General features: G+C 42.5%; 1 protein-coding gene across 1 annotated transcript; it reads right to left on the bottom strand.

Annotated features, from left to right (window-relative positions):
* Positions 1 to 66: 66 nt before the first annotated feature.
* LOC139933013 (FERM and PDZ domain-containing protein 4) lies at positions 67 to 25,358 on the bottom strand. Its single transcript, XM_071926988.2, has 17 exons — positions 25,318 to 25,358; positions 16,320 to 16,436; positions 10,982 to 11,142; positions 10,583 to 10,685; positions 9,742 to 9,787; positions 8,554 to 8,658; positions 7,734 to 7,841; positions 7,128 to 7,259; positions 6,520 to 6,639; positions 6,117 to 6,253; positions 5,656 to 5,782; positions 5,227 to 5,316; positions 4,909 to 5,091; positions 4,532 to 4,667; positions 3,453 to 4,439; positions 1,678 to 2,883; positions 67 to 1,316 (listed from the first exon to the last, which is right to left on the bottom strand). Exons 1-17 carry the CDS (start codon positions 25,356 to 25,358, stop codon positions 67 to 69), a joined length of 5,049 nt encoding a protein of 1,682 aa, XP_071783089.2.
* Between the last annotated feature and the right edge of the window lie 383 nt (positions 25,359 to 25,741).

Here is a 25,741-nt window from a genome sequence, read left to right as displayed (position 1 = left end):
GGTTGTTAAACCCATGTCTCTTATGTATGGCTTTGAAATCAATAATCAGGACAAGGGAGCAACAGTTTATTTGTTGAGCAGTGTTTTCAGTGAGTGAGTTAGTGTGTTTATAATAGCAGACATGGTGGTAGAGTGATGTGTCAAAGCATTCACACTTTGGTCACTGGAGGAGCTTCCCGATGCCACCTCAGCAGCTTTTAGCAGACACACATAGTTCATGACGACCTCATCCACCTTGGCGACCACCTCACGACGCTGGCTCTCAATGCTCAGGCCTTCCACTAGTGACATGCAGGCTTGAGTCAGGCAGCAGAGTGTGTGGAAGCTGTGCGTCAGAGTAAGCAGTAACTCCTCAGGACTGCTGTGCTCCAGGGCCATCTGACTGCAGGCGCTGCCCAGTGCTTTGGCCTGCATGGACAGCAGCTGGGAGAACTTCCCCAGGTCAGCCTCACTGACCTCAGGCCTCTCACCCCTGGACAGCTGGCCGACACTGGAGCGCACCAAGGTGATCATCTCTAAGGCGTCCTTCCGTGCATCTGCAAATCCTGTGGGGAGGCTGTAGGTTTTTCCCTTCATTGAGTTCACACGAGCCAGCCTTGCTTTAAGGCTCATGTCATTCATAGCACTGGCCATATTGCACTGTTCCGCTTCATAGTCTCCTTTCAAGACTGTGCTGAGGGTGGGTGTGAGCTGCTGTTGTTTCTGGCCAAGAGAGAACAGACGATGTGAGGGCTTCTCTCTGTCTTCATCATCACCATCAGTGTTCATCTTTCTCCTTAGGAAGCAGTGACTGAACGGCCCATGGCACTTCCAGGCAGCTGTATCCAGCCTTGGCACAGCTGACACTGGCAGCAACATGGAGGCCCCTCTGAAGAGCCTTCTACCAGAGGAGTGAGAGGCAACTGAGCCATGGGACCAACTCTTGGGCAAGGTTTTGGCAGAGAATCTCCCCTGTAGTTTTGGGTTATCTTGAGACTGGACATTCTGCACACCACTCTTCCCTGTAAGTGTGGCTTTGGTCTTCTCTAACAGTGCTTCAAAGCTCCTAGAACCTGGCGTTAAGGTACTCCAGCTCCTCCTCAGCATCCGAACCCTGCGTGGCTTCCTGAGGCTGCCTGTTGTAGGGTCACATGAGGGTACGCTAGAGGGGAAAGCCAGGGCATGTGGGTGGGGCTTGGGGCAAGCCTGTGTCTGCCCTCTGGGCTCTGTGCTACTCTTTAAAGATGATGGTGAGGTGGTTGTGGTGGTGGCGTTGGTCTCATTGCAGAGAGCTAAGGATGAGTCTTCTCTCCCAACCTTCTTCAGCTGTGTGCAAGCTACACTAGGGGTAGTAGGAAAACAAAGAGAATTGTTAAGCATCCCTCTGACCATACACTTTGATCTATAATAGCATTTCCCTCCATTCATTAATCTCTTAAGAGTAGATTATCCATAAATCAAGTGTTAGTATTGTAAGTAGACAGGAATGTGAAAACGGACATAGTATGCATCCCTTTCTAAAATTGATGCCCTTATTTACCTGTGATGAGTCTGCTACTGCTGACAGCTGCTACTTGATACATATTACATACTGAACACTAAATAATTCAACAAGTGCTTCATTGTGTGCTGCTTCTGTTCATTACATCCACTTAGACAAACATAGATCAAAGAGAGCACCCCCCTGTTTAGTTTTACCTGTGGTTTCTTTTATCTTGGGCATTCTATGGCTGCCATCCCGTGCGGTCCCAAACCCCGGCTCAGCACTAGTAGCTGCGTGGATCCTCCTCAGAAGGGTGGGGTCCATGGGATGACCGGCCTTCCCCTGGCCTGGGGGCCCATAGGCCTTCTCCTCAGCAGCTATATAACTCAGCCCCCTGAGCGAGGAGTCTGACAGTACGTGCATATTCTCTGCCGCACAAAGGGGAGAATCCATGGGAGTGACACAGCTGCTGCTGCCTGTGCTGCAGCCGGCGTCTATGGAGGAACACTGTGAGCTCTGGAGGGAGTGGATGCCCTCACTCTGCATTGATGACATGCGCTTGCTCAGGTGGTATTCATATAACCGTGTGACGTCTTGCTCAGATCCCGGGATCTTGATTTGCTGCTGCTCATTATCCTGTGAATTTGCGTCCTCTGCAGTATGGGGCCCTTTGCAAGGGGAGCGTAGATGAGCATTTAACTGCTGGCTTCTTTCATCGCAGTCCTGTTTCTCTCCCTTTATTGCCAACCTGTCTGCGTGGGCAGCCTGTGAGTCATTCACACATTCTGGAGAGAGACTCTCTGCCATTTTGTTTCCAGGCACTCGCTGCCATTTTTGGTGCCTCTCTCTAAAATGAGTTCGGCCCAAATCAAGCTGATTCATGTAATGAGAATCTCTCACAGTGAAAGCATTATACTTTCCCACCAGATGAGGTGGCTCCTCTTTATTTGGCTCTTGAGAATGAATGTGGGCTCTATCAGAGGACTCACAGGACTCTCCCTGAACTCTACTCTCTACCTCTCTCTGTTTCCCTGTCTGCCTGGTCATCACTGAGCCCATGTGCATCTTAGTGAAGTATTCAGTCAGTGATTTTGTTTCCATGGTCTCTGGCTCCATCTCACCACCATCCGAGTGAAGTATCTGGGAGGAGGAAACAGCCGATGATTTTGCCTCCTCCCCATGAGGCTCCTGGGGGTTGTACTGCATGGCTCCCGCTCCACCCTCACTAGGTGTAATGAACTCTGCCTTTTCCTCATTCAGAGTGTGGTATCCTTCTGTCATGGCTACATGCATCCTCAAGTGGTTCTCTGAGTGTCTCTGAGCGGTGGCCAGCTCTGAGCTCTCTGTCATCTCAGAGGAGTTAGTCTCGTTGCCAGAATCTGAGGAGGATTCGGGACTAAATGCTCGTGATATTTCTACACCTGTGTACCACAGAAAGACAAACACCTCATTAACAACTTCATCTGAGGCACATGGCAAATGTCATAAATTAGGGAGTAAGCAAAATATAAAGCTAATAGTATGACTTTGTAATAACATTGAAATTAATGTAATGACAATGTTAGTATGTAAGCGTACTATAGAGTAAATGTTATTACTTATAACACTGACAATATAATAATGACTAACTACAGTATGTAAAAACATTTCAATTTAAATTATGATATCTATTAAATATTAATCAAATAATACTTAATGACACTCAAAATGCTGTTATAATGCATGCTAAAGATGGTTCATTGAAATTTACAAATGAGAAAACAAACAAAATGATCCACAAAACAAGAACAAATCCCAACAAAATGAATGATGCAGTAATGAAGACAGTTATATGTATGTTCAAATGAATGAAGAAATACTCACACAAAATGGAAACATAGAACAAAATGGGCTTTATTGAAAAAAAACATCAACAAGAACAAATCAAAAGTGAATGGCTGGAACATTGTGTGGTGTTAATGAATAAACGTTACAATAGTGTAAGAAGAACCTGTGCTACTCTCTGACTGCGCGGGACTCTGCTCCTCAGATGCAGCCAGGGCCTCGAGTGCCTGTAAAGTGGACACCACCGCATCGTCCAGAGGCTCTCCCTGGCCCTCCGCTCCCTGGGTGGGCACTGAATCTATGAGAGACACCGGGATATCGTTGCAGCTCCCCTGGGGCTGCGTCCCGGGCCCCTGCTGCTGCTCCTCCTCGTCGGAGCTGTCCCTGAAGCCGGGAGGAGGAGCAGCGATGGCCAGGTTAAGGGAGTGCAGCAGCACGTCATTGTCCTCCTCATCGTTACCCTCCGGTGGTGGCGGGAGGGAGGTCAGGTCAATGATGTCATCGCTGGACCCTGAGAGCGAGAGGAACGTAGGCTTGTCAATGTCACTCATCACCATGTCCTCCTCACAGCTGATGTCATCCTCATCCTCTGCGTCATCCGTTGTCTCCGCGTAGCAGATGTCCCGCAGCAGAGGCTCCTCGATGCATTCAGTAGGACCAAAGATTTTGGTGGTGTACTGATACCCCTCCCCGTCCTCCATGGCATCCATCATCTTATAGTCCTCCTCGAGACGCCTGTACATGGGGCTGTGATTGTCTAGAATCTCTGGGCTCTCGTCCATCAGTCTCTGGTAGCCCAGATTCTGGGGGTTTACACTGTCTAAGGGAGGGTCCCCGAATATGAAGGAGACCTTGGCGCTCCTGGGAGAGTCCTGGGGTTTGGGCCTTGGGACATTGAGGAAGGGTTGGGGGTAAGGGGCTCTGCAGCGCTCTGCTCTTTCTGCCATGTGCATGGTGTGCAGGGGCTGGTGGATCTCAGTGATGTAGACCGGGGGAATTTCACTTTCGCATCTCCCGTGGTCGAGGTATTCACACTCCTGGTCAGAAAAATCTCGGTTGCACCTCTGGTTGCTTCTGTCCTCACATCCTTTATAGGGTGTACTGTATGTCCACTCAATGGCCTGGTAGTTCTGCTTTACTCTTGCCTCATGACCTGCAAAGAGGAACCAAAAGTGAATAGGTGTATTCGCACACCACATACTATGTTGTGAATTAAATGTTAACACTCGATCAGTTCAGACATACTTGTTAACATATTCTCTGTGTTGCTTTTGGCCACATTGAAGATGGAGCGCCGAGAGTCCACCAGTAATCTGTAGTAGCCAGCAGTCAGACAGGCCAGATTCATTGCATCAACAGACTCCATTAAGAGAGTGATGGGCTGTGAAAGAGGGAGATAAGCAGACGACAATGAGCACACAATGAATGGGAGAGCAGGGCTGTAGAATGAGATTATAATGACTGCTGAACAGACTATAGACTTGGAGTTGGTTAGGGTAATACTGGAGTATTATTGCAAAAGCAATCAGCAGGAACAGCACAGAGAATATTCACAAGGTTTTATGAATGTTCTCTATCCTGCATATATTTCCATTTGAAAGATGCTGCACATTTATGTTTACCTTCACGTCCAGAACGTGTAGCTCCACTCTAACCATCTTCTCATCTTCTGTGTACATCTCAATGCGGTTGACATGACTGAAATCAGCCAATAGAGCCACCAGGTTTGTTTTGGTGTTGATCACGTGGCTGATGCCGTATCTGGGCCCCACCAGCAAAGTCACTTCTGTATGCTTCTCGCCTTGCTGTAAACCAGGGGGAGAGAGGCAACCCAAAGTTCAGCCTTTCTTGTCTACTATAAATATGTACAATGTAATTTGGCACCATTGTGTCACGCATTAGCTGAATAAGATAGGAGGTAACAAGATGTATTCACTCACAAGTAGTGTGGATTTAAACACCCGTCCTCCATACAGTCTCAAGTCACTGAGGTACTTCAGATAATGTACCTTTGCCTGTAAGGCAGTCAGCTGGAAGGGGGAGTGAACAAGTAAGGTAAGATAAGATGAAACTTTAATGATCCCCAGGCAGAAATTGGTTAAATGAGTTGAGAACAACAAATATGTAATTTTGTAAATGAAGTTTGAAAAAAATATTTGCAGCATTATCTGTTGTAGCAACCACCCAGCAGCATTATTTTAAGCTCTTAGCACTTCCACTAGATGGCAGTCATGAGTCTTTTCAAACGTGTTATGGTGCAAAGAGAAAGGGAATTTTGAAAGGGATGAGAGAGAGAGAGAGAGAGAGAGAGAGAGAGAGAGAGAGATAGACAGAGCTGGGTTGGGGTTTTTTGGGGTGGCACCCTGTACCTTTTTTCCAGGCGGCACCAGGTTCTGGTTAGTTTTGAGGATGTGAGTGAGGGCTTTTTTGATGTTCTTCTCTTTCATGCTAGACAACACTGCAGGAGGCAGGAACAACGCCAGACCCCACTCCTTCCTGCAGAGCCACAATCCATACTGATTAGAGAGGGTCACTCCAGCACTATGCAAACAGTCAAGTCATCATTCTTGACTAGTGATCGATTACTTCACCCAGAGGTGGTGCATTGATTAACTGACACGATACAATCGGAATCATTCAGCAACCAGGAGAGATGTGTAATCTGGCATTGCAGCAGAACAGTACTAGTCAGATCATTATCATGTGATTGTGTAACAGCATTTTGGCCTCACTAGTAGCGACAGCAGAAACAACAAAAGGGCTCTATAGTTAGGAGACCTGCAGTTGAGTCTTGACCTGCATGGTGCAATGTGAAACCCAGTCCACTTACTCAATATATTTGAGGGAAACTTTCTGGGACTGCTTGGTATTTATGGTGAGAATATACATTTGCAGGGCAGCCAGACGGAGGGCTGTGTCGTATTTCAGCTCTGACCCAAATCTCTCCAACACCACATCATTACAGCTCTGGAGGAGACAGAGGGGCAGAGGACAGGAGGAGGTTACACTTCAATTACTCTTCTTACTTACCACGAAATGCAAGACAACAAAACCCCTACGGCAACCATATGGTGGCTAAGGCCAATGATATAGACTACAATATGTGCTAGTTCTGGGATATTTTTGATAATTCTATAAGAACATAACACAAAGAGAAATTCACCATATATCCACCATAACATAGAGACATCTGCAGGATATCACCTGGCTGTCTTGTATCTGCTGATATTCACCTGAACATAGAGGTACTCAAATGCTACTGCATCTCTCCTGAGCAGGTCCACAGGGTCCTTTGGGACAAAGCTGATGCGAAAAAAGCATTTCATCTTGTGTGACCCTGGCCTCTGTGTCACCTAGAGCACAAGTTAAGGATAAGGAATGTCCAATTAGTCATGACATGTTTGTGTCTGCAGAATACCTAACCACAAGAGCTTACACATTGTTAAAGATTTATTTTTCAACTGAGTGGGCACAGCATACAATTACACTGAGTACATTTACTGTAATATTAACTTTGTCCAGGAGTGATCTACATGTCAAATTACAGGCTGTGTAAGCATTATTACATGGATTAGAAGGTAAAGATACACTATGTCAGTGATTAACATTTCATCTGCAGGAGGCGACCTGTCATATATTATATATATTATATATTATATATTGTCGTATTACCCATTGCCCTCTGATCATTTTCTGACTCAATCTCTTTCCCTTGTCGTACTATGAACACATGGTAAGAGTATTTTACTGTACAGTGAAGAGAAGGGTAATATCCTCCTTCTGTTTTGCCATTGAGTGTATGAGTCAACTCGATTTAGCAGCGGCAAGTGAAGTGTCTTACCTGAGTTAGCATCTCCTGCTCATGCAGGAGCATGAGTTTGCTGGCAGATCCCTCAGCTCTGTGCTCCAGCATGAGAGAGAAGTGCTCGATGCTCTTAATGGATAGCTTTTCTTGCAGGGTCAAGATGACGTCCTGTCACATAGACAGATTCATAATTAATACAACATGTGCACCATGCACACACTGCAGCTTCCATGTGCTCAGCACTCTACCAAGTGAATGCAAAATGTAGTGCTGTGCCATATGTCATACCCATACATCATTTTCATGGATGAGCATGCACAAAAATATGACAAATATAAACACTCTGAATTTCAACTGCAACTGTATAAAATGGTATAAAAAATACTTTTCTGAACATTGAATCTCTTGCCAACTTCTCCCTGCACCACAGTTAATTAAGTTCAAACTGCTTTTTGAGTTTTTAATCTGAATCATAATTAAAGTGCAGATAAGCTTCTGTAGGCCACAATGCAGAAAGGAACTTGTACTTCAGAATCTACAGTACAACTATGAATAATTTAAGAGTTAAACTGAACATCACTTTAGATTATGCAATACCCTTTGGAACGTTTCACAGCGAACCATGGAACTTCCAGCACCTACCTTAATGGATGTGTTGCTGTCAAATTTAAACGATTTGGTCTGCCCATTCTCCAGGTACACCTTCAGAACATTTGGCATGAAGAGAAGGGAGTTGTCCTTCACTGTTTCCTGGGGATGGAATGAGAATGAGACATAAATCACAATTATTCACATTGATTGGTTGATTATACTGTTCAAGTGTATCAGTGGGAGTTGGGGTGGGAAATTCTGTAAATTAAAAGATCCCTGAGAGAAAATTACTGAACATTCAGGGGCTCGCTGTGAAAGTGACTGTGAAGACTGAAGCATAATTAAACGTGTATGACATATTTTGATTTTTCTAATTTCAATTCATTTCCATTCCGATGATATATTTTTTCAAAACGTGCCATGAAAAAGATTAAAAAGTGATAAAAACTAACATACTGATACATTGTCCTTACAAGTCACTTGCTATTAGTGTGTAAGATACTGTCTGTAATAGTATTCTCAGAGGATGTGACTATCTGACAGCCCCCTTGCTTTGTAGTTTCTCTCTCAAAAACCTCTGCTCTATGTGAATCATCTGACAAATCAGGGAAGCTCTCTGCAAGAAAGTGTCCCTCTTTTTCTGTCAATCAAGCCCGCATGCACTACATTTCATGTCAATACGGCTGAAAGGAGAGATGGTAGAGTGATGGGGAGAGAGAGAAGAGGAGAAAAAGAGAGGAAGGTGTACTTTTTACAGTTAGTGATTTCTAACATTTTCAATTGGCATCTTTAAGAGTTCAAGTCAGCAGTAATCATCCCCTATTCACAACCTTGATGTGTACAGAATGAATCAGTGTCCAGTGTGACTTACGGGGACCTGGCCATTGATGATGACCTCTTCAGCAAAGCGGACTTTAACAGGATTAGACTTTAACTTGGCCTTTTTGGCTGCACTGATGAACGCTGATTTGGGTGACTTACAGAGGGGGAAAAAAACAACACAGAGTAAAAGCACAATTAGTAACAAGTCTGGCTCCTTCAGAGACGCCACAGTCATGTGTGATGATGAGTCATGTGTTTTTACAGCTTCACAGCATTCAAGGACACGCTGCCTTCTTCTAACATAAGCATTTTCATCAGAACCTCCCATTTCTCCCCTCTGTACTGATGTAATTAAAGTGGTCCTGTGTAAGGGCATGGGAGGAAGGACACCCCCACTGGCGGTGTGTCGCTAAGGCTGCAAAGCAATGTCTGGTAAACGGGAGCAATTACAGGCCGGATTAGAAGAGCTGCTCTTCCTGTTCTTCTGTGTCTTATGGGATCCCGCACTCCTTTTTTTTTCTGCAAACCAAAGCCTTTTTCAAGTATAGCCGCTTCTTAAGTGGAAGCCTTTTTTTGAGAATAACACTTATTATGCTATTTCCCCTGAAACACTCCTGATACTGAGAAACATAATGAATTGAAATGAACTGTGTAAGGATGTAATTTCAAAACAATCAGTTCAAAAGGTTTAGAAAATTGTGCATGGTATAAATAATTGTAATTAATGTCACAGTGTTTGGACTAATATTCATGAGGTTTTCTGCAACTCCTAGGAACACAACTTAGACATTGTTTTCAGTGAGCAAGCACACTTCTCAATATAAAGTGGAAATTATTTGGTTTATTTTTGGTGGGAATTCATGCAGAATTTCATCTACACTGACTTATTTCATGAACTGTAAACAAGAATATATGCTCTTGGCACTGTATCCATCACCATCTGGTGCACCATGATTCTAGTAATTGTTGACGCGGCAGGTTCATCTGGGGTCTTGCGAGGATCTGACGGTACAACATGAGAAGACTTGGAAAGACTGCAGCATTTGGACTCCCTTTGAGTTAGCCAGGCTATAACACTCCACTACAGAATTACTGATACAGTGCCAGCACAGACATATGGGCATGATTCATGTCTTGCATTCACAAAGTCAACAAAATAATCAGCTCCAAACACACAAACAGCCTATTGGAAAGTATTCCTCTTGGGAATTAATCCTTTGAAGATGGAGAGACTCACTGGGTACGGCTGAACAACTGTCAACACTATGGACTCCTTGCAGCTCCTGCAGAGAACATGCACAAACAAACCCATAATTAAAGATTTAAACTTTGCTCCCCTAAATTCATGGACAAAGTAATGTGATTAATCAATAAGCAGAAGTTTCAGTTGATCAGTGTACACAGGGGAATGATCATTATTGTTGAGATAGACACCACACGGCAGCAAAAGGAGCATTGTGTCCCAGAGATGGAGGCCCTGCCTTGCTAAAGCTATAGCGCAGCATTTTACTGCAGAGACAGAGCCTAGTTAAGGCGAAAGGGGCTGTGATGGAGTGGCCTGCACATGGGTATATTTCACTGCACTAATCTACTGTTTACAGACTGCAGCACAGGTCATACGAGGACCCAACACTCACAGCCAGTCACTCAGCTGTGTCAATGACATTAATCTAATGAGACGCATGAAAAAACACCAACACCCGCATCCAGCTGAATCATGGTGAATGGTGCAGGTGGCTGAAGTACTGCACTACATTCATCCAATTAATATCTTGGGTTTGTTAGCACTCAAATAATAGATACAGGCATTTAAAGAGTGACAGACTCACTGCAGGGCTGATTTATTCTGGACAAGCAATTGTGTGAATTTATGCAAATATATGGGCATCTTCAATTTGTCCAACTTTTGAGATGAGTAAATAATTGGGCACTCCTGCTATAGTTTAGATAAGGCACAAACTGGGAGGAAGAATCTAAAACATTGCATTTCACACGGTAAACAAGACAGAATGTGTATAATTATCTACAACAGGTCTAACAGGAGGCAAATGGCATCTCATCTTAGCGTGATGTCGCACCTGACAAGGTCAATAACCCTCTCCCTGGGTGCTGAACTGACTGGCTCATCATTAATCATGATGATCTCGTCTCCTGGGATCAGCTTGCTCTCCGAGGGACCCCCTGCCAACACACACCAAACAAGAGTTAAGTGGTACAAATTGCAGAAGGTCAAACCATTCTTCTTTATTTTCTTGGTTTCCTGCATTCGAGGCCCAAGGCTCTAATGGATGCTTACTCATTGAGCGCTGTTAAAATCAATGATTCATCACTGTAGCACAACTTGAGTGGGTTTTTCCTTCTCCCCTTTCTAGTTACATTTTAGGATTCCTTCTCCATCGGAGGATCTGTTGATAATGGCCCCAGGTGGAATGACTCACTGGTGTATTAAAATCCACAGTACGGCTGAGCCACTTTACCTGGTGTGACTGAGCGGACCACCACAGGTTTCTCACTGCCTGCCACAAAGCCAAATCCAAGGACTGGGTCTCGTCTCATCTCCACCTTCCGGGGGGCTGGAGGCACAAACTTGTCCCCGTCCAGACGAACCTCCTCCAGGGAGCTGCTCTGAGAGACGTGGCTGTGGGACAGAGGTGACAAGCATGACCATCTTTAGAGTGGTAGTTAAGGTGGGTGGGCAGGAAACAAATGTACATTTTGAGACTATATCCTATATATTGTTAATGTAGTTATAAATCAAACATCTATGCAATTCACCAAATTATGAGTTTGAATGTCAGTGACAAAAAAACTGTTCTCGGCCATTTTATATGGCTGTATATAGAGCGACTGGATTTGAATATGTATTTTGACAAAAGCATTCATGACCCAGAATATGCTAAAATTTGCATGCTGAACCAATAGAATCTAGCAGAACGACTAAGAAGCAACAACTGTGACTCAGAGGCTGTTAAATATTTTGAATAAAGGGGACAGCAGTAAATTTCATGTTTTTAAATATGCAGAAACTGGATGTTTTCCCGACGATTAATTCCCCAAAATGTTCAAAGCTAGAAAGCAACATATTCTTTGAAATAAGAAACTAGTGCGATGCCTCAAAAATAGAATATGTGGGCGATGGCAATCAAGCTCCAACAATTGTATTTTCCTGTTGCAGATACCCACTGTGTGAATTGCAAAGAAAACCGCAGCGATTGCACACACTGTTCTCCTCAGCACTTTGTCAGGCTGTTATGACTGCATGTTACCAAGCAGGATTTTGCCTTTGTAAGGTGTTGCACTCTGATAAAGATACAGGACAGGTATGTTTTGGAGTGCCGGCATGCTGTGACAATCTCCTGACTGCCTCAGCGTGACCCTTGCTAACTTTACAACTGTAGGAATCCAGCTGGCTGCAAACCAGGGATCTCGGCAGTTTGAGCCTTCTTTCAGCTGGTACTATTGACTAATTACCCAAATTTTGCTCCAATTTCATCTACCTCCTCCTGAGAACAAGAAAATGTGAAATGTATAGCTTTTACATGCTCTGTAATCTGTATGTTTTTACAGTGTTTGTCCCCACTCTGGCAGCAAAAGCAGCAGCAGCAGCAGCAGCTCTCCATGGTGCCAGCAGTGTTGGTTAATTAATGCCGTGGGCAGACAAGGCAGTGTGTAATTCACAGTTATTCTTGACACATGTACCATTCGCCACTAAATACCAACAATTAATCTTTCAAGGCACGAGGAGAGAGAGATCTGTATGTTTGATAAAACTCAGTACCAACACAAACATACTGAGTTTGCCACTTTTACAAAGGAAAAAACGAGATGTTTAAAGCTGGGTGAATTTCTAGTGATATTTCAGAGAAGGACTCTTCTTAATTCAGTAATTAAAAGCTCTAAAATATACAGTAGCTACAGCAGGCACCAGACCATGCTGAGCTTTAAAAGTAATCAGTAAAATCTTAAAATTTATTCTACAACTCACTGGTAGAAATGAAGTGATATGGTCTCCTTGTTTAGCACCAATCAAAATCCTAGCCACTACTTTCTGTACAAGCTGAAGACAAGAGGTTGACTTCTGACCAAGGCAGGTGTAGAGGGAGTTACAATGGTCTAAATGAGATTAAATAAAATCATGACTGCCCTTCTCCAATCAGCTGAGGACGAAAACATTTTGATTGTTGATGCTTTCCTCAGTTTTAAGAAACAGCACTATACTGCCTTCTTAAATGTGTTACGTGTAGCATTTCTACCGTTTCTCAAAATTAAGACCACATTTCACCTTCCTCTCCCTTGCGATACTCTGTGTATTCTTGCTTCAAAGTGTAAGAAGAAGGATAACAGCCGTCGATAACAACAAATATGCATTCAAACATGAAGTGCAGAATAATGGAACTGCATTTAGAATAATGGAACTGGAATAAAGTTGTTGTATTTGGCTTACTTGCAAAGTAAAAACTGTTCTTGTTTTGTGCTGTAAAGAAATCTCCCTTTGTGCCATAATGCAATATGGCACACAATATAAAACACCATAGAGGCTGACAATCTTCTTGTTGATGGTCTAATTTGTTTGCGGTAATTATAATAATGTCTGAAAATGAATGTGGTGATGATATTAAAATGCTACATGCTAATACATCCTACTTTAATACTGTATTACTGTAATACTGTAGATTTTGCAAACAGCTCTCACTGATGGCCTACATTGTTTCATTGTTGGAAGACATTTTGCTCTTTGTTTCTGTTGAAAATCACACTAGCCACATAGCCCCTAGTCAGCCAGTGGGTGGGCTTGGTTACACTTCTGCAACAAGTTGTAATCCAGAGATACTTTGTTAAAATTAGCCGGTTCTCTATTTTAGCATTCACACTCTGTACACATACATACTGCAGGACACTGTGAATGGCAGACATCAGAGTGTATCACTGTAGCTTTTGGACCAAACTATCAGATAAAATATCCACTTTAAACCTACAATTCCATATATCATTTAAGAAATATCCTCACCTGATGCACTTAGGCAACCCAGGTTCTTAATTTGCACTGGGCTGACTGCACCAATATACAGTATTGTCCATTTCTGTCCCTGTGACAGGAAAGTGGCTGCCAGGAAGCTACAGGCAAAATGCATTGGACCAAAAATGTTTCTCATGAACTCCTTAAGATGTATGGAGAATTTGGTTTTCTTCACAAAGTGTACAATTCCCCCAAAATAGGGCCCTTAGTCACAATAACCTACCATCACAGCAACAACCAACGCAAAACGCTCACTCACAAACACACCAACGCACACATACACACTGACAGACACGTACACAGTGTGTATGTGAGTGTGCTGTGCACCCAAACAGAGCCAGAGGGAGAGCGCTTACCTGTTGTTTGTCCTCTGTTTCTCTGCTACTCTATCATTTTGCATTAAATAGTTTATTGACTCATATTTCCTCACTTTTATCAGCCTAGCATAAAAACACGGCACAAATCACATTTCATATTGATTAAACACTGTACAAAAACATTTTTCTGAACATTATGGGATGATTCTGTATTATACAGTACATGGTGGGTGGCAACCTTGACACATACGCTGCCCAACAACACATAGTAACCGTATCACAAGCCGTTACAGAAGCACTGAGTAATGAACAGCATCACCTTGAATTTCACAAGGTGTTGCTGAGGCGCATTCAGTTTGGATTTGTGTGTCAGTTTTATCTCTGTGACAAACTCAACAGATTGTGCGCAAACAAAACCATATGGACCTGTGCATTCAGGAAGTGTACTGTCTCCGCCCCAACCATGGCCACCTGCTAAAGATGGCTGGCCTCCCAACGTGCTGACAGCCTTGCGTCTAATGGTCCCTAATCATCCCCATTAGCTGCTAATGTAGCTTCACAATACTCTATACAGCGCAGTGACTATAAGCCACAGCAACAAATGCTGGACTTACTGTCACTATACAAGGAGCCATTTTCACTCTCGTTTTCCTAAGGTACATTTTGGTAAATTTGGTGAAAGCTCATTACCAAAAGCAATATTTTATTACACTTGTTCTGAGTGGTTGCTTTGACATAGCTGCCAAATTGTTAGTGCTGTTGGTGATGAAGAGGTTATATTTGTCGACTGGAACACAACCTTTTTAAATTGAGCAATCACAACTAATGTTTATTGATGCATTTTGGCTGTGTCGCTCCTCCTTGTGAGCGGACTGGTCATCAGCTGCTACTGCCTGACAGATCAAATGCCTCTTTGTTAGAACAGCCTTCAATCGAGGCCTAGCTTGCTAAGCTAATAAATGTTGTAAATGCTTTGATGAAGCCATTGTGAAGACGGATGCAGCCACCTTTTCACTTAGTTAACGTTGACATCTTAGCTTTCTGCAGACATTGTCATCTGTCTATGCTCATGCTCAATATCAAGAATTTGTTAATCAGACCCATTTAACGAGAAGACTGTTAAATATGTTGCTTTCCAACCCTCTTTTCTGATATTGATCTATTCCACTGAACACTGTTGCATCAGTCCCTGCACTACATTGCTGCATCTGTTAAATGCTGTGTGTCACATTGTACATATTAAATGGAAGCTGTTGGTTTATTCATGTCTCCTTGTCACGCAGACGTGTGTTTTATTAAGAAATACAACAATTTAGCATCAGAACACTGGAGTCTTGACAAACTCAGATGGCTACTGACAGTCACAGACACATGCACTAGATTATTTATGAGTCCTCTGCAAATTTAGCAAGCTAAGGTTGGAGCCAAAAGAGCCTCTATGATATGCCTCATCCAGACACACTCTGCATCCAGCACTTCCACTGCTCCTTAGTTCTTATGTAACTCTTCTGACATCACGCTTCTCGTGCTATAACCCATGTGTGATAAGTTCTCTGCCTCCTATTGGGCATAGCACTCAAATAAACATAGTTTCCCCATTAGAGAGAAACATATACAATGCATTCCAGTAAAACAACATGGCAAATCACTGTACACAGCTACATGTTCCATCCATTCCACTATGATAAATATCCAATGAGAAAGAAAACAGACAACATTATCTAAATAAGACTGTAGTGTTTCTTCTCATTTGCACAAGAACACATATAAAAAGGGGGAAAAAAAGACAGGGAAGCAGAAAGTCAAAATCCAGTATGTGCAGAGGAATGTGGTGTATGAAGGCTGTAATATTTTTAGATCCCGTTTGAATGCACACTTGCACATCGGTGGTGAGAGAGGAGAGCAGAGGAAAAACAGAGAAGCCCAGCCGTATCCTCATACAGCAACGGAATAACAGATGAAGCAACCAAACACTCACTTGTTACACTGGAACGTCCTGCTCACACACACACACACACACACACACAGACGGACATACTGTGCCACTGCAGAGAGAGTTTCTCTTTACCTGCTGTACAGATATCCAGAAGTGCCTAAGGATCGATTATGCTGATAACACTGCAACCCGGCATCTTCGCAGATACATGCAGACTCTCAGATCAAAACAAGTCCCTGTGCAGGTCTTCATCAGTAGCAGCACACACACGCACACACACACACAAGCTCTTCTCTGCTTGGTCGAGATCAGGATGGTTTTCGTACCATGAGTGAGTGTGTGTGAGAGAGAGTGAGAGAGCGAGCGCAGGCAGGGGCAGTATGTGCGCAGCAGTGGAAGGAACAGGGAATCAGTATTCTGAATGCACAGATGGAGACAGTGTGGAGGCAGTGACGTGGCTAGAATAATCACAGGGTGGCAAAGCCTCTGAAACATCTGGGAGAGAGAGCGCTCCCCCTCGGTTTCTTTAAACACTGGTCACTTACTTGATGTAGCAGTCACGCCCCTCTCTATTGGAGCCCATGTCCCATCCATTGGGAGGTCCCTGTGAAGCGCTCCAGGTCCCTGAAGGGGGCGGCCAGCCTGAGGATTTGGTCCTGTGGCTGGAGAGACACACAGGGGGAAAGAAATCACGCATAGCAGGGATGGGACAATATATCGAAATTCAATATATCGCAATACAAAAATGTGACAATATGTATCGTGAGGCAGAAAAAGGAATTGCGATATTAGCACCATTTTATTCTGCTGTAGTAATCACAAATGAGACGGCTTGCCCATCACAATTTCACAAGCTCTCCATCCAAATTGTATTATCTGCACTTTGTAATGACATTTTTCAATTGTTGTTTACATTCTATCAAGCCAATGCCATCACTAGAAAGATTTGTGTCTCAGAAATAAATGTAATTCTGCCCAGTCATACTTTGTTGACTGTGCAACTTGTATTTATTACATAATACCGTGGTTGTATCGAATAGTGAACCCCATATCGCGTATCGAATCGTATTGTGAGATAAGCAGATCATCCCATCCCTAATGCATTGGTCCACAGCATATCATAATGTTCGGTGCCATTTAGCTCATTAAACTCTACTTGCGTAACCACACCAGCAGTATCCTATGAAAAACAGCTCATACTTGATGTGGACTAGTGTTACCAATGACTTCCACACATCTGTCTCTAACTTAGAAAAGCAAAACCAGCTTCAAAATAATATTCATTAGAGTAATGCGATGCTCTGTGCGAATCATAATAGGAATAAATGAGTCACAGCATAATCCGAGGCCATTCAAAACTAATGACAAGTGAATGTCTAATTTCAATGTGATAAACAGTGTTCTCTAACCAGGGCTCAGTCAATGAATGCAAATCAAATTAATTATGTAACCTAGACACACAGGCGGAGTTGTCATGCCTCACTCTTGTGCTTTGAGAGGCATGAAATTGGTTTTATTTCTAGATGTCAGCAGATTCTTCATAAAGCTTGAAGCCCAGAGGAATTCTCTTATAAGGTAGTTATTTTATACGCTCGACGCCAAGAAGAGTTGACAGAGTTTATCAGGGAGACTAGAATGAGTTATCACACTGTTCAGGAAACAATTAATAAAAGCCTTGAGTATGAGTAAGATAACCTGTCGAAATCTCGATTACAGCGCTGAAAATACGCATTTGTCTAACAAAACGCAAATTCACAGTCATAGCCTTTTTCAAAAAACGTGATGCTACAAGTTGGCACTGCAGGTTTTCAGAAGAACGACTACCTGGTTAAAAGACAAAAATCTCTCTCTTTCTCTCTCTCTCGATTCCTTTGTCTGTCTTTCGGTCTGTCTGTCTCTCCCTCCCTCTCCTCCCTTTATCTCTGTCTTTGTGTCTGCAGAGTGGTGATGCTATGAAAGCAGTGGCAGTAAGTTATGTCACTTCAAAGGCTTGTCTGCCGTGTTACAGGGCTCTTCGCATTCATTATTCAAAGCCCCTCTTTCTTTCCCTCTTAATGTTTCCCCAGTTACTGTACCGATGAGAATAATTTGTGTGCAAAGCGTGTGTGTTTCTGTATATATGTGTGTGTGAGTGTGTGTGTGCCCATGTGCATGCCTCCCTGTGTGTGTGTGTGCACGTGTCCGTTTCATAAGATATGTATGAATAACAGCCTTTATCTTGCCAATTCATCAGTGCAATGCATAGGCTGAGAGAAGACATGATGAAACACTGTAAAGGCTATTACTTCAATCTAGTATAACCGCTATAAAATAATGCAACCAAAGCTTAAAAACAGTTCTGAGGTACTTTACCTCATCAGAAATGCACTTAAAGTGCTACGGGATGCATTAAATCATAATTAATTCATAATACAATCACACAGAAAAGGCAGCTGGAAATAGTGTTGATGTTACCTACTGCACAGCAGTGCAGTTTATTTGAGGCTAGGCTCAAACACAGGATGCAATCTGATTTCTGTCCCAACACAGTGGTGTGTTTGGGGGGTATTAGTGTTTCCACACGGATATGGATTTATCTGACCTACAGTACATTAGCTGGGAGCGGGCCTCTGTGGTGTATATTTAGAACATATTTCCTCCAGCTCAAATGATGTGTGTCTACACAACTGGATACTGTCTGACACTGTTGGGGCCATGTTCATCTCATTGACGAGTCCCACTTCTACCCTGCATTAACAGCCATGTTAACACAGGCAGTGTGTGATGTAACAGATTCACACATTTTAGTCTTTAACGCACAGTGTTGCTGAAAATAAATCAAATGGACTCAGATGTAATGTACAGAACGACAGGGAAACGTCCTGAAGTTCAAAGAATCCTTGAATATCAATTATACTTGTTCTATTTTTTCCAGGATTCCACCTTTAAAAAAGTGACCACAGACAAGTTGGACAGTTCTGTAAAAGTCTAAAAGATAATGGAGCGTTCTACTCACAGATTCAGATGATGTGCCTTCAAAATACCGTTCTGAATCGACAAAAAGTTCCACAAAATCCATTTCTCTTCCTCTCTGCCACAATTTCTCTTTTAATGGTCATAGATATTGTGATCTTTGATTTCTTTTGTCTGCAGACGGGAAATGCATTACACTATTGAGCCAAAGCGCCGCAGCAGAATAATAGCTTACAGAGAAGTTGAAAAGGTTCACCCACTGGTGGACAGTGAAACCGATCTTCCTCAGCAAGCATTAATAAATAATGTCTGCACTGTCACGTAGGACTGAGTAATCAAGCGCCAAGTGGGTAAGCCATGCTACACAATTCATGAACAGGTTACCCAAGAGTCACAGGGAGGAGAATTAGAAGAAGAAGAAGTAATATTTTTTTATGGCCCAACCAAATGTAGGCTCCCCATGGATTTCTCTTGGGACAAAGTGCCCTAAAAATGCAAAAGGCATAATGACCGTATTTTTTATTTTGCTTATTTCTTTGAATTTGTACAATCAAAAAAATCCCTATTAAATATTAGATCTGAGACAAGGTTTTTATTCAGTAGCAACCAAATAAGCAATCCATAGCAGACACTGAGAGCAACTTTAAATGAGAAACACAATGATTTATAGTATATTAGTAATTCCTCAGTATATAGTAATTCCTCAGCAAAGAAAAAGAAAACTGTTAAAAGCACATAATAAGAACATAATAAATCAGAAAATAATAAGTAAGAGTGCAAATCTCTGTTGCCATGGCAATTAAAGTCAGTTTATAATCTAAGTTGGGAGATTACAACACAGTTTCATTTATAGGCTTAATTTCATACATCTATCCTAATATCTTTGTAAGAGGATGAACAGCGTCTTTGTCCGTAAATGTGCCAATACTCTGTAATCTCAATTTATCTAAATTTATAATTTTGAATACATTCGTTTTATATTGCTGTCAGTGAAGACTGAGAAAAGATCACTTTTCAGTCCTTCATAAAAATTGCATGAACAATGTGATCCTTGCTTTATCACAGTAGTTCACTTTCACTTTCCTCTCTCTCTCTTTTACAAGCCACTTGTAAGAAGGCATTTTAGTGTGTTATGATGGCTGAATTCCTGTTAATGGGGGATGTAACTATGTTTTATGGACAAGCCACAGCTAACAAGAGCATTCTAACACTGAGACACTCAACTGTGTTTGAATAATTTACATAGACAATCTCCATGAGTGTTGGCTATATGAAACCACGCTCTGGTACCGCATGCCCGCCATTACCATGTATTGAGGATTAAAGGATAATTCCTAATATCTTTTTTTCATGGGAGATTCAGAGCGTTCTTTCCCCTGAGAGAGCCAGGTGAAACATTTAGTGAAAAATGTATCGTTCTTTGACTTCTGTCAGGCCAAAGAGCCATATGAATACCAATTGTCCTTTACTGTAAGTGCCTATCTGCCATCATGGATCTAACAACACATCATTTTATACCAAAGTGGTCAATATAGAGAAGACTGTGGCATAATGTGTCCAGTAATGTACACATGGTTGGATGGATACAGTCTCTGGCCATCCTGCCTCAACAAGCTTCCCTCATGTCTCATGCCATTGGCGACATTCCAGGCAGTTTCTACTTCATATAATGTAAATCCTCCCCTACCCCCCTCCCACCGCCCCCCCAAAAAACTAAATAAATACAAATGGCTAAGTGTGTTTTCAGCTGTGCAGTGAAAAGAGCTGCTCTATGACATTCTCTGGTTGCCACTAAATTACTATTTATAGTGAACTTGATGCGCCCTTCCTCCAACTGTCTTTCTTACATGTTTACACACACACACACACACACACACACACACACACAAAATCAGCTTTTTACCAATTGGGGACACGGCTTTTGTCCCCAATTTCACAAGCCGTCCCCAATCAACTGGTCTTAAGTCTGGTGTGTGTCCCTGAAAGTGACTTAAGTCATACCCACACACACACACACACACACACGCACAACTAATACAATCTCACAATTACAATCATAAATAGATTTCTAAATGCGCAGCATGCAATGAAATCTCAACTAAAATCAATGAATAATCCAATGCTGATCTGTCGCAGGTGAGGAGCGAATGACAGCAAACTCCGCTGTCTACTTTATCACCAAACACTGCACACTTACTCACTTCATCCCTAAGTCAAACAACGTGAAAAGGGTGTACTTTCCAATTCCCCTGTGGCAGCGAGTGCAAGGCTACATGAATGACGCGAGCGGCATGGCGAGCAGTCCATGACACTGCTTTCCCAGCGCTCTTGAATTAAACCGAGATATTTATGCAGGGAGAGACTGCTAATGTAATTCTGTTTGGATATGTAATCTGTGGAGAGACAGCAGATGAGATGGCCATCCCCTGGGAGGAGGCTGGGGAGTGGAGCAGAGAAGTGGCTCAGACAGAGAGGAACCACTCTGATTAAGGGCCGTGTTCCTCTGCTCCTCTCAGACTGCCTGCATCCTGTTGGGGGCAGAGATGTGCTGCCTTTTGTCTCGGAAAACATCTGCCCTCCGTTTGACTTGCCCAAGCGCTGCCATGGCTCCACTTAAACCCTTTGGTCAATATGAAAGCACGATATACACTGGTCCAATCCACTTTATTGCTATTTATACTTCATTGCTAAAGTATCACCACCAAAGAAAACAAGCACAACTTTTAGTGATTTCAAAGATATTGTAGACCAAACAGTTACACATAATTACTCAATTTCATGCTCATATTAAAGTTTGACCCATAATGTTACATATTTTTATACATCTATTTTTGTGCCAAGACAATTTCACAGTTAATTTGATAATGGATAAGACAAAATCTGGTGTCAAGCAAATGATCAAGAATTGATAGTCACATAATAATTCATAATTATCACACCAACACAGTAAAACTGAGAACTTCATAACCAGAGTTTCCAGTTTGCCCCATATAGTATTGATAGTACTAGCATTATACAGCGATGTTGAAATCCATTACACAATGAAATTTGCTTCTGGACAAGACTGTCTATGTATTTTTTACCATCATTCCAAAACAGCTGAATATTGCATTTCTGTATTTGTCTTTGGAAGTGCTGATATTGTTGCCATTGGCAACAGCACTATCCTGAGCAGCTCTCTGGTGTCTCTATATAGAACGGTTTTGTGGTTAGCTAATCTCCTCTAGGTGGGAATAAAACAGCATTCGGGAACCAACCCACCCACTAAGATCCTCCAAATATTTTATGGAGAGTAAGTGAGTGAGTCCCGCTGTCTCCAAGTGTACCTGTTAAATAGCAAATGGCACAATATTAACAAACAGCAATCTTCCCTGTGGAACCTGGAGCTGGATTCTGCTGCACCACTTTCTGTCCAGGAACCAGCCTGGCGCTACACCAGTTACAATGTTAGATCATTACCTCAAACAAACAAATAACTGTTTTTCATTACATCCATCCTCATTCTATAATAATATAATAATATAGTAATAAAATACACCATACCATTGCAATTGGCATAGTTTATTGATCATAATGGTTTGGAAAGCGGATTGCAAATGTCTAGGAAAATGCACGTGAATGCTTGTACATACACAAGCGTGCGTGCGCGCACACACACATACACACACACACACACACACACACACAAATGTCTGTCTAGGGACAGACATTTTTTATGCTGAAGGTAATACACTCTCACAGCTCTCACACCTCAGATACAAGATGCAATTGGCCTCAGCGTTCACTTTCCTCTCAAGGCACCCATGAGATTTTCATATGAACCTACACTCTAAACGAGTTCAATCAAAATTGTGACTAGGTAGATCCTTTCCGCCATTCTATTAATATCAAGCTTAAAAATATATAGCCGGCTGTAACAAAGACACATACACAATAGTAAAGGAGGACATCTGTGTCTTTTCATAAATCATATCACTCTTTATTCCACTGTAATCTCCCCAGGCCCTCTTTGCTCCACAGTACTCTATGTAAAGTATTAACTGAATATAGTGATGAACTTAGCCTGCGGGCACTGAGTTAGCTCTGGATTCTCCTGCACCTCATTGTGCTATTCACTGCTTTTATGCTAAAAGCTCTAAAGGACAGAGCAAAATAGATGGTTGCCTGAGACTTCTTTCACCAGCCAGCTGGCTCCCATTGCTAACCCCAAGCCATTTCTGGTCTCCTCGTCCCTGAGAGGTTCTGATTTGAACAGCCAAGTAAGACAAATCTTTTGGTCTTCTTGTACGCTGATGAACATTTAGGCTAATCAAATTCTGTCTAGTCCAGTGACTTCTGTGTGGAAACTTTGCACAGTTAAAATAGACCTAACCATGGCTCACATAATAGATTGACTGAATTATGAATTATTGTCGGAAAAACACACCCAGGAACGAACCAAACAGCAATACACATACAACAGTCCAACTCATTTTGCTCTAACTATTCTTCCATATGCTTCATGTTGAGGACTCGTCGCTCGCTCCAACGCTATCCAGAAAATAGTTTATGTTCATATTCACCAGTTTACAACATTATATAGTGCAAACAGTTTGGACCTTTTTTTACACACATGCATGCATGCACACACACATACACCTACACGCAGATATTTTTCCAACTTCAGTCAGTTAGTCACTGTCATTGCATAACAGTTGACACTTTCTCAATACATAGTTGTTTTGTGTGCATTATTTCCTCAATGGAGTCAGTTACACACCATCTACAACTCCCAGAGGATCTATTGCCACTCAGACTTCCCCCCACAGCTTAACCTGCAGTGCTACACTGCAAGATCAAGACAGCAGTTTAAACAGCCATGGTCAAGCATTTCAACCTTTTCTTCAGATGCATGAGGAAGTAGAGGGGGAGTGTTAAGTATGTTTCGAATAAAAAAAAGAACATCAAACAGGTGAAAAACACAGTGAAAAATGCAGAATATCAAAGCAAGAGCATGCTCCTGTTTCTGACAGCAGAGACATCTGGGGGCGTTGTTAGGCAGGAGGTGCAGGCGACGAGGGGAAATATTCCTGTTCTCATGGATCTCTGAAGCACATACTATGGTTCACTGTGTAAAAAGGTCCTCTTAGCCATGGCAAAATAGCACCCTGTCGACTCAAATTCTTGCTAGCAGCAGAGAAAAAAAAGCCTGTGTAGCAGCAGTGCTAACCAGTAATCAGGGACAACATTATGTGTGGCATTATTAACAGTGACAGGATGCACTGACGCTGGTGGTCCATTGGGAGCCACATCATAAATGCTGCCATTCAAGGACACAAACTGAAAAGCAACAATCCCATCATCTGAAAGAACAGCCCTACCTACCAAACCGCCTGTTTTCCTGCACGAATCTTTCAAAACAACAAGCTGTAATTTTCTTCCAACAGAACAGAAACAGAATACTGAGGTGCAGTAATACACAAATTCAGTTGATGACTCATGAGTGAAGGGGAATGCATTGAATGGGCATCCCACAATATGAGATATACAGTATATCTGATTAAACATGTCCCATTTATGATCAACTGCTCTCAACCAATGGCCTGTGGTGTTGCTGCTGGAGCCAAATCCCCTAGGAGGATTACTGTCCACTGTGGCAGATCAACACAATCTAGCAGACCCATGGGTGCATAAGGTGAGCTGTCTGCCTTGGAAATGAATGAATTACTCAGGATTGTTTGGTTAACATTGCCTTGTTTACCTGCCATCACTTCTTACTAAAAAACCTTGATTCCAATTCTCTGTCACACTGAAATTCACCAAATGAGGCCCAATAAGCTTAAGAGTGTTAACTGTACAATAATGTAGAGCTTTTCCCCCTAATTGTTCTTAATGTAAAAGCAGTGAAGCTGCAATATCAGGTTTTAACTGTTCTTCACCAGCTGGAACTTGTGAGTCCTCATCCCCATATTCTGTTTAAGGCTATGGATATGTGAACTTGGCCACTCATATTAAATGATGGTCCTCTGATGACCTTTGACAGAACACACTTGTTATGAAGACTATGAAGCTGTTATGAAGACAGGTTTATACTATAATTCCCAAATTTGATTTGTGGAAAACTTACAACTCTCTTTTGAATAAGTGATCATGTACCCATACAGGCATTTAATTAAAGCAATTTAAAGTATCGTTCACAAAATAAAATCTGAAGCATCTCCAGTTGCTTTTCATAGTGCTGTAAAACATCCTTGGTTGCCATGACATCGAAAAACCTTAAAATAACAATAACGAAACGAACATACAAAATACAGTGCCAAGTTTATACCCATGAAGCACCATCCAGAGCACACCCACCCTGTTCCCCCACTCCCATCTACCTCACTTGCTCATTCATCCCACATAACACCATACATGACTGCACAAGTTATTCTCATAATCATTCAATGAACTCCGCATTTATCAATTTCTACCTAAATTACGCACCAACCCGTTCTACACGTTTATCTAATTCCTGTCTTACTCTCTAAATGATGCTTCACACAGCACCTATTAAACAAATGCCATGCAGGGGTAGACAGGCACATACACAGCAGCATCCATCGGACTCACCCTGACAGCTTTGGCATCTTCACAAAGCTGAACACATCCATGTGTGCTGCAGACTGCAGTCAGAGCTACAAATCTACCATCTACTTCACTCCGGCTCCATTGTCCCACTGTCTTTAACAGTAGGGAATAAATAATTCAGAAAAAAAGCGGAGCTTCCACAAGTCAGGTGGAGAGATTAGTCCTGTTGTCTGGGCTTCTGCATGGCTGAGTGATTGCTGTGTCCTCGCCTCAGCAGCGCAAATCCACAGCCCATGGAAAAGGATCTGGCAGTGCAGCTTCCCCCGGTTACATCCTTCAAAGCATGCCTCTGTTAGCTGTGTTAAGCCACCTTCATTTAATTTCCATCGCAGTGGAATGATGTGCAGGAGCCGCACAGTAACAACAGCTTTGTAGAGAGCCAGAGAGAGAGAGAGAGAGAGAGAGA

This window comes from Centroberyx gerrardi, chromosome 10 (genome assembly GCF_048128805.1).
Source record: "Centroberyx gerrardi isolate f3 chromosome 10, fCenGer3.hap1.cur.20231027, whole genome shotgun sequence".
Taxonomy (NCBI): Eukaryota; Metazoa; Chordata; class Actinopteri; order Beryciformes; family Berycidae; genus Centroberyx; species Centroberyx gerrardi.
The sequence above is the reverse complement of the archived record's forward strand: the minus strand, read 5'-3'. Positions and strand labels throughout refer to the sequence as shown.

Excerpts from the sequence above, each read along its gene's own strand:
- LOC139933013 (XM_071926988.2), bottom strand. The coding sequence starts at position 25,358 with ATGGATGTGTTCAGCTTTGTGAAGATGCCAAAGCTGTCAGG. Across the intron at positions 7,842-8,553 it reads TCATCAATGGCCAGGTCCCC|GAAACAGTGAAGGACAACTC; the intron begins GTAAGTCACACT and ends TTCCATCCCCAG. Across the intron at positions 7,260-7,733 it reads ACAGCAACACATCCATTAAG|GACGTCATCTTGACCCTGCA; the intron begins GTAGGTGCTGGA and ends TCTATGTGACAG.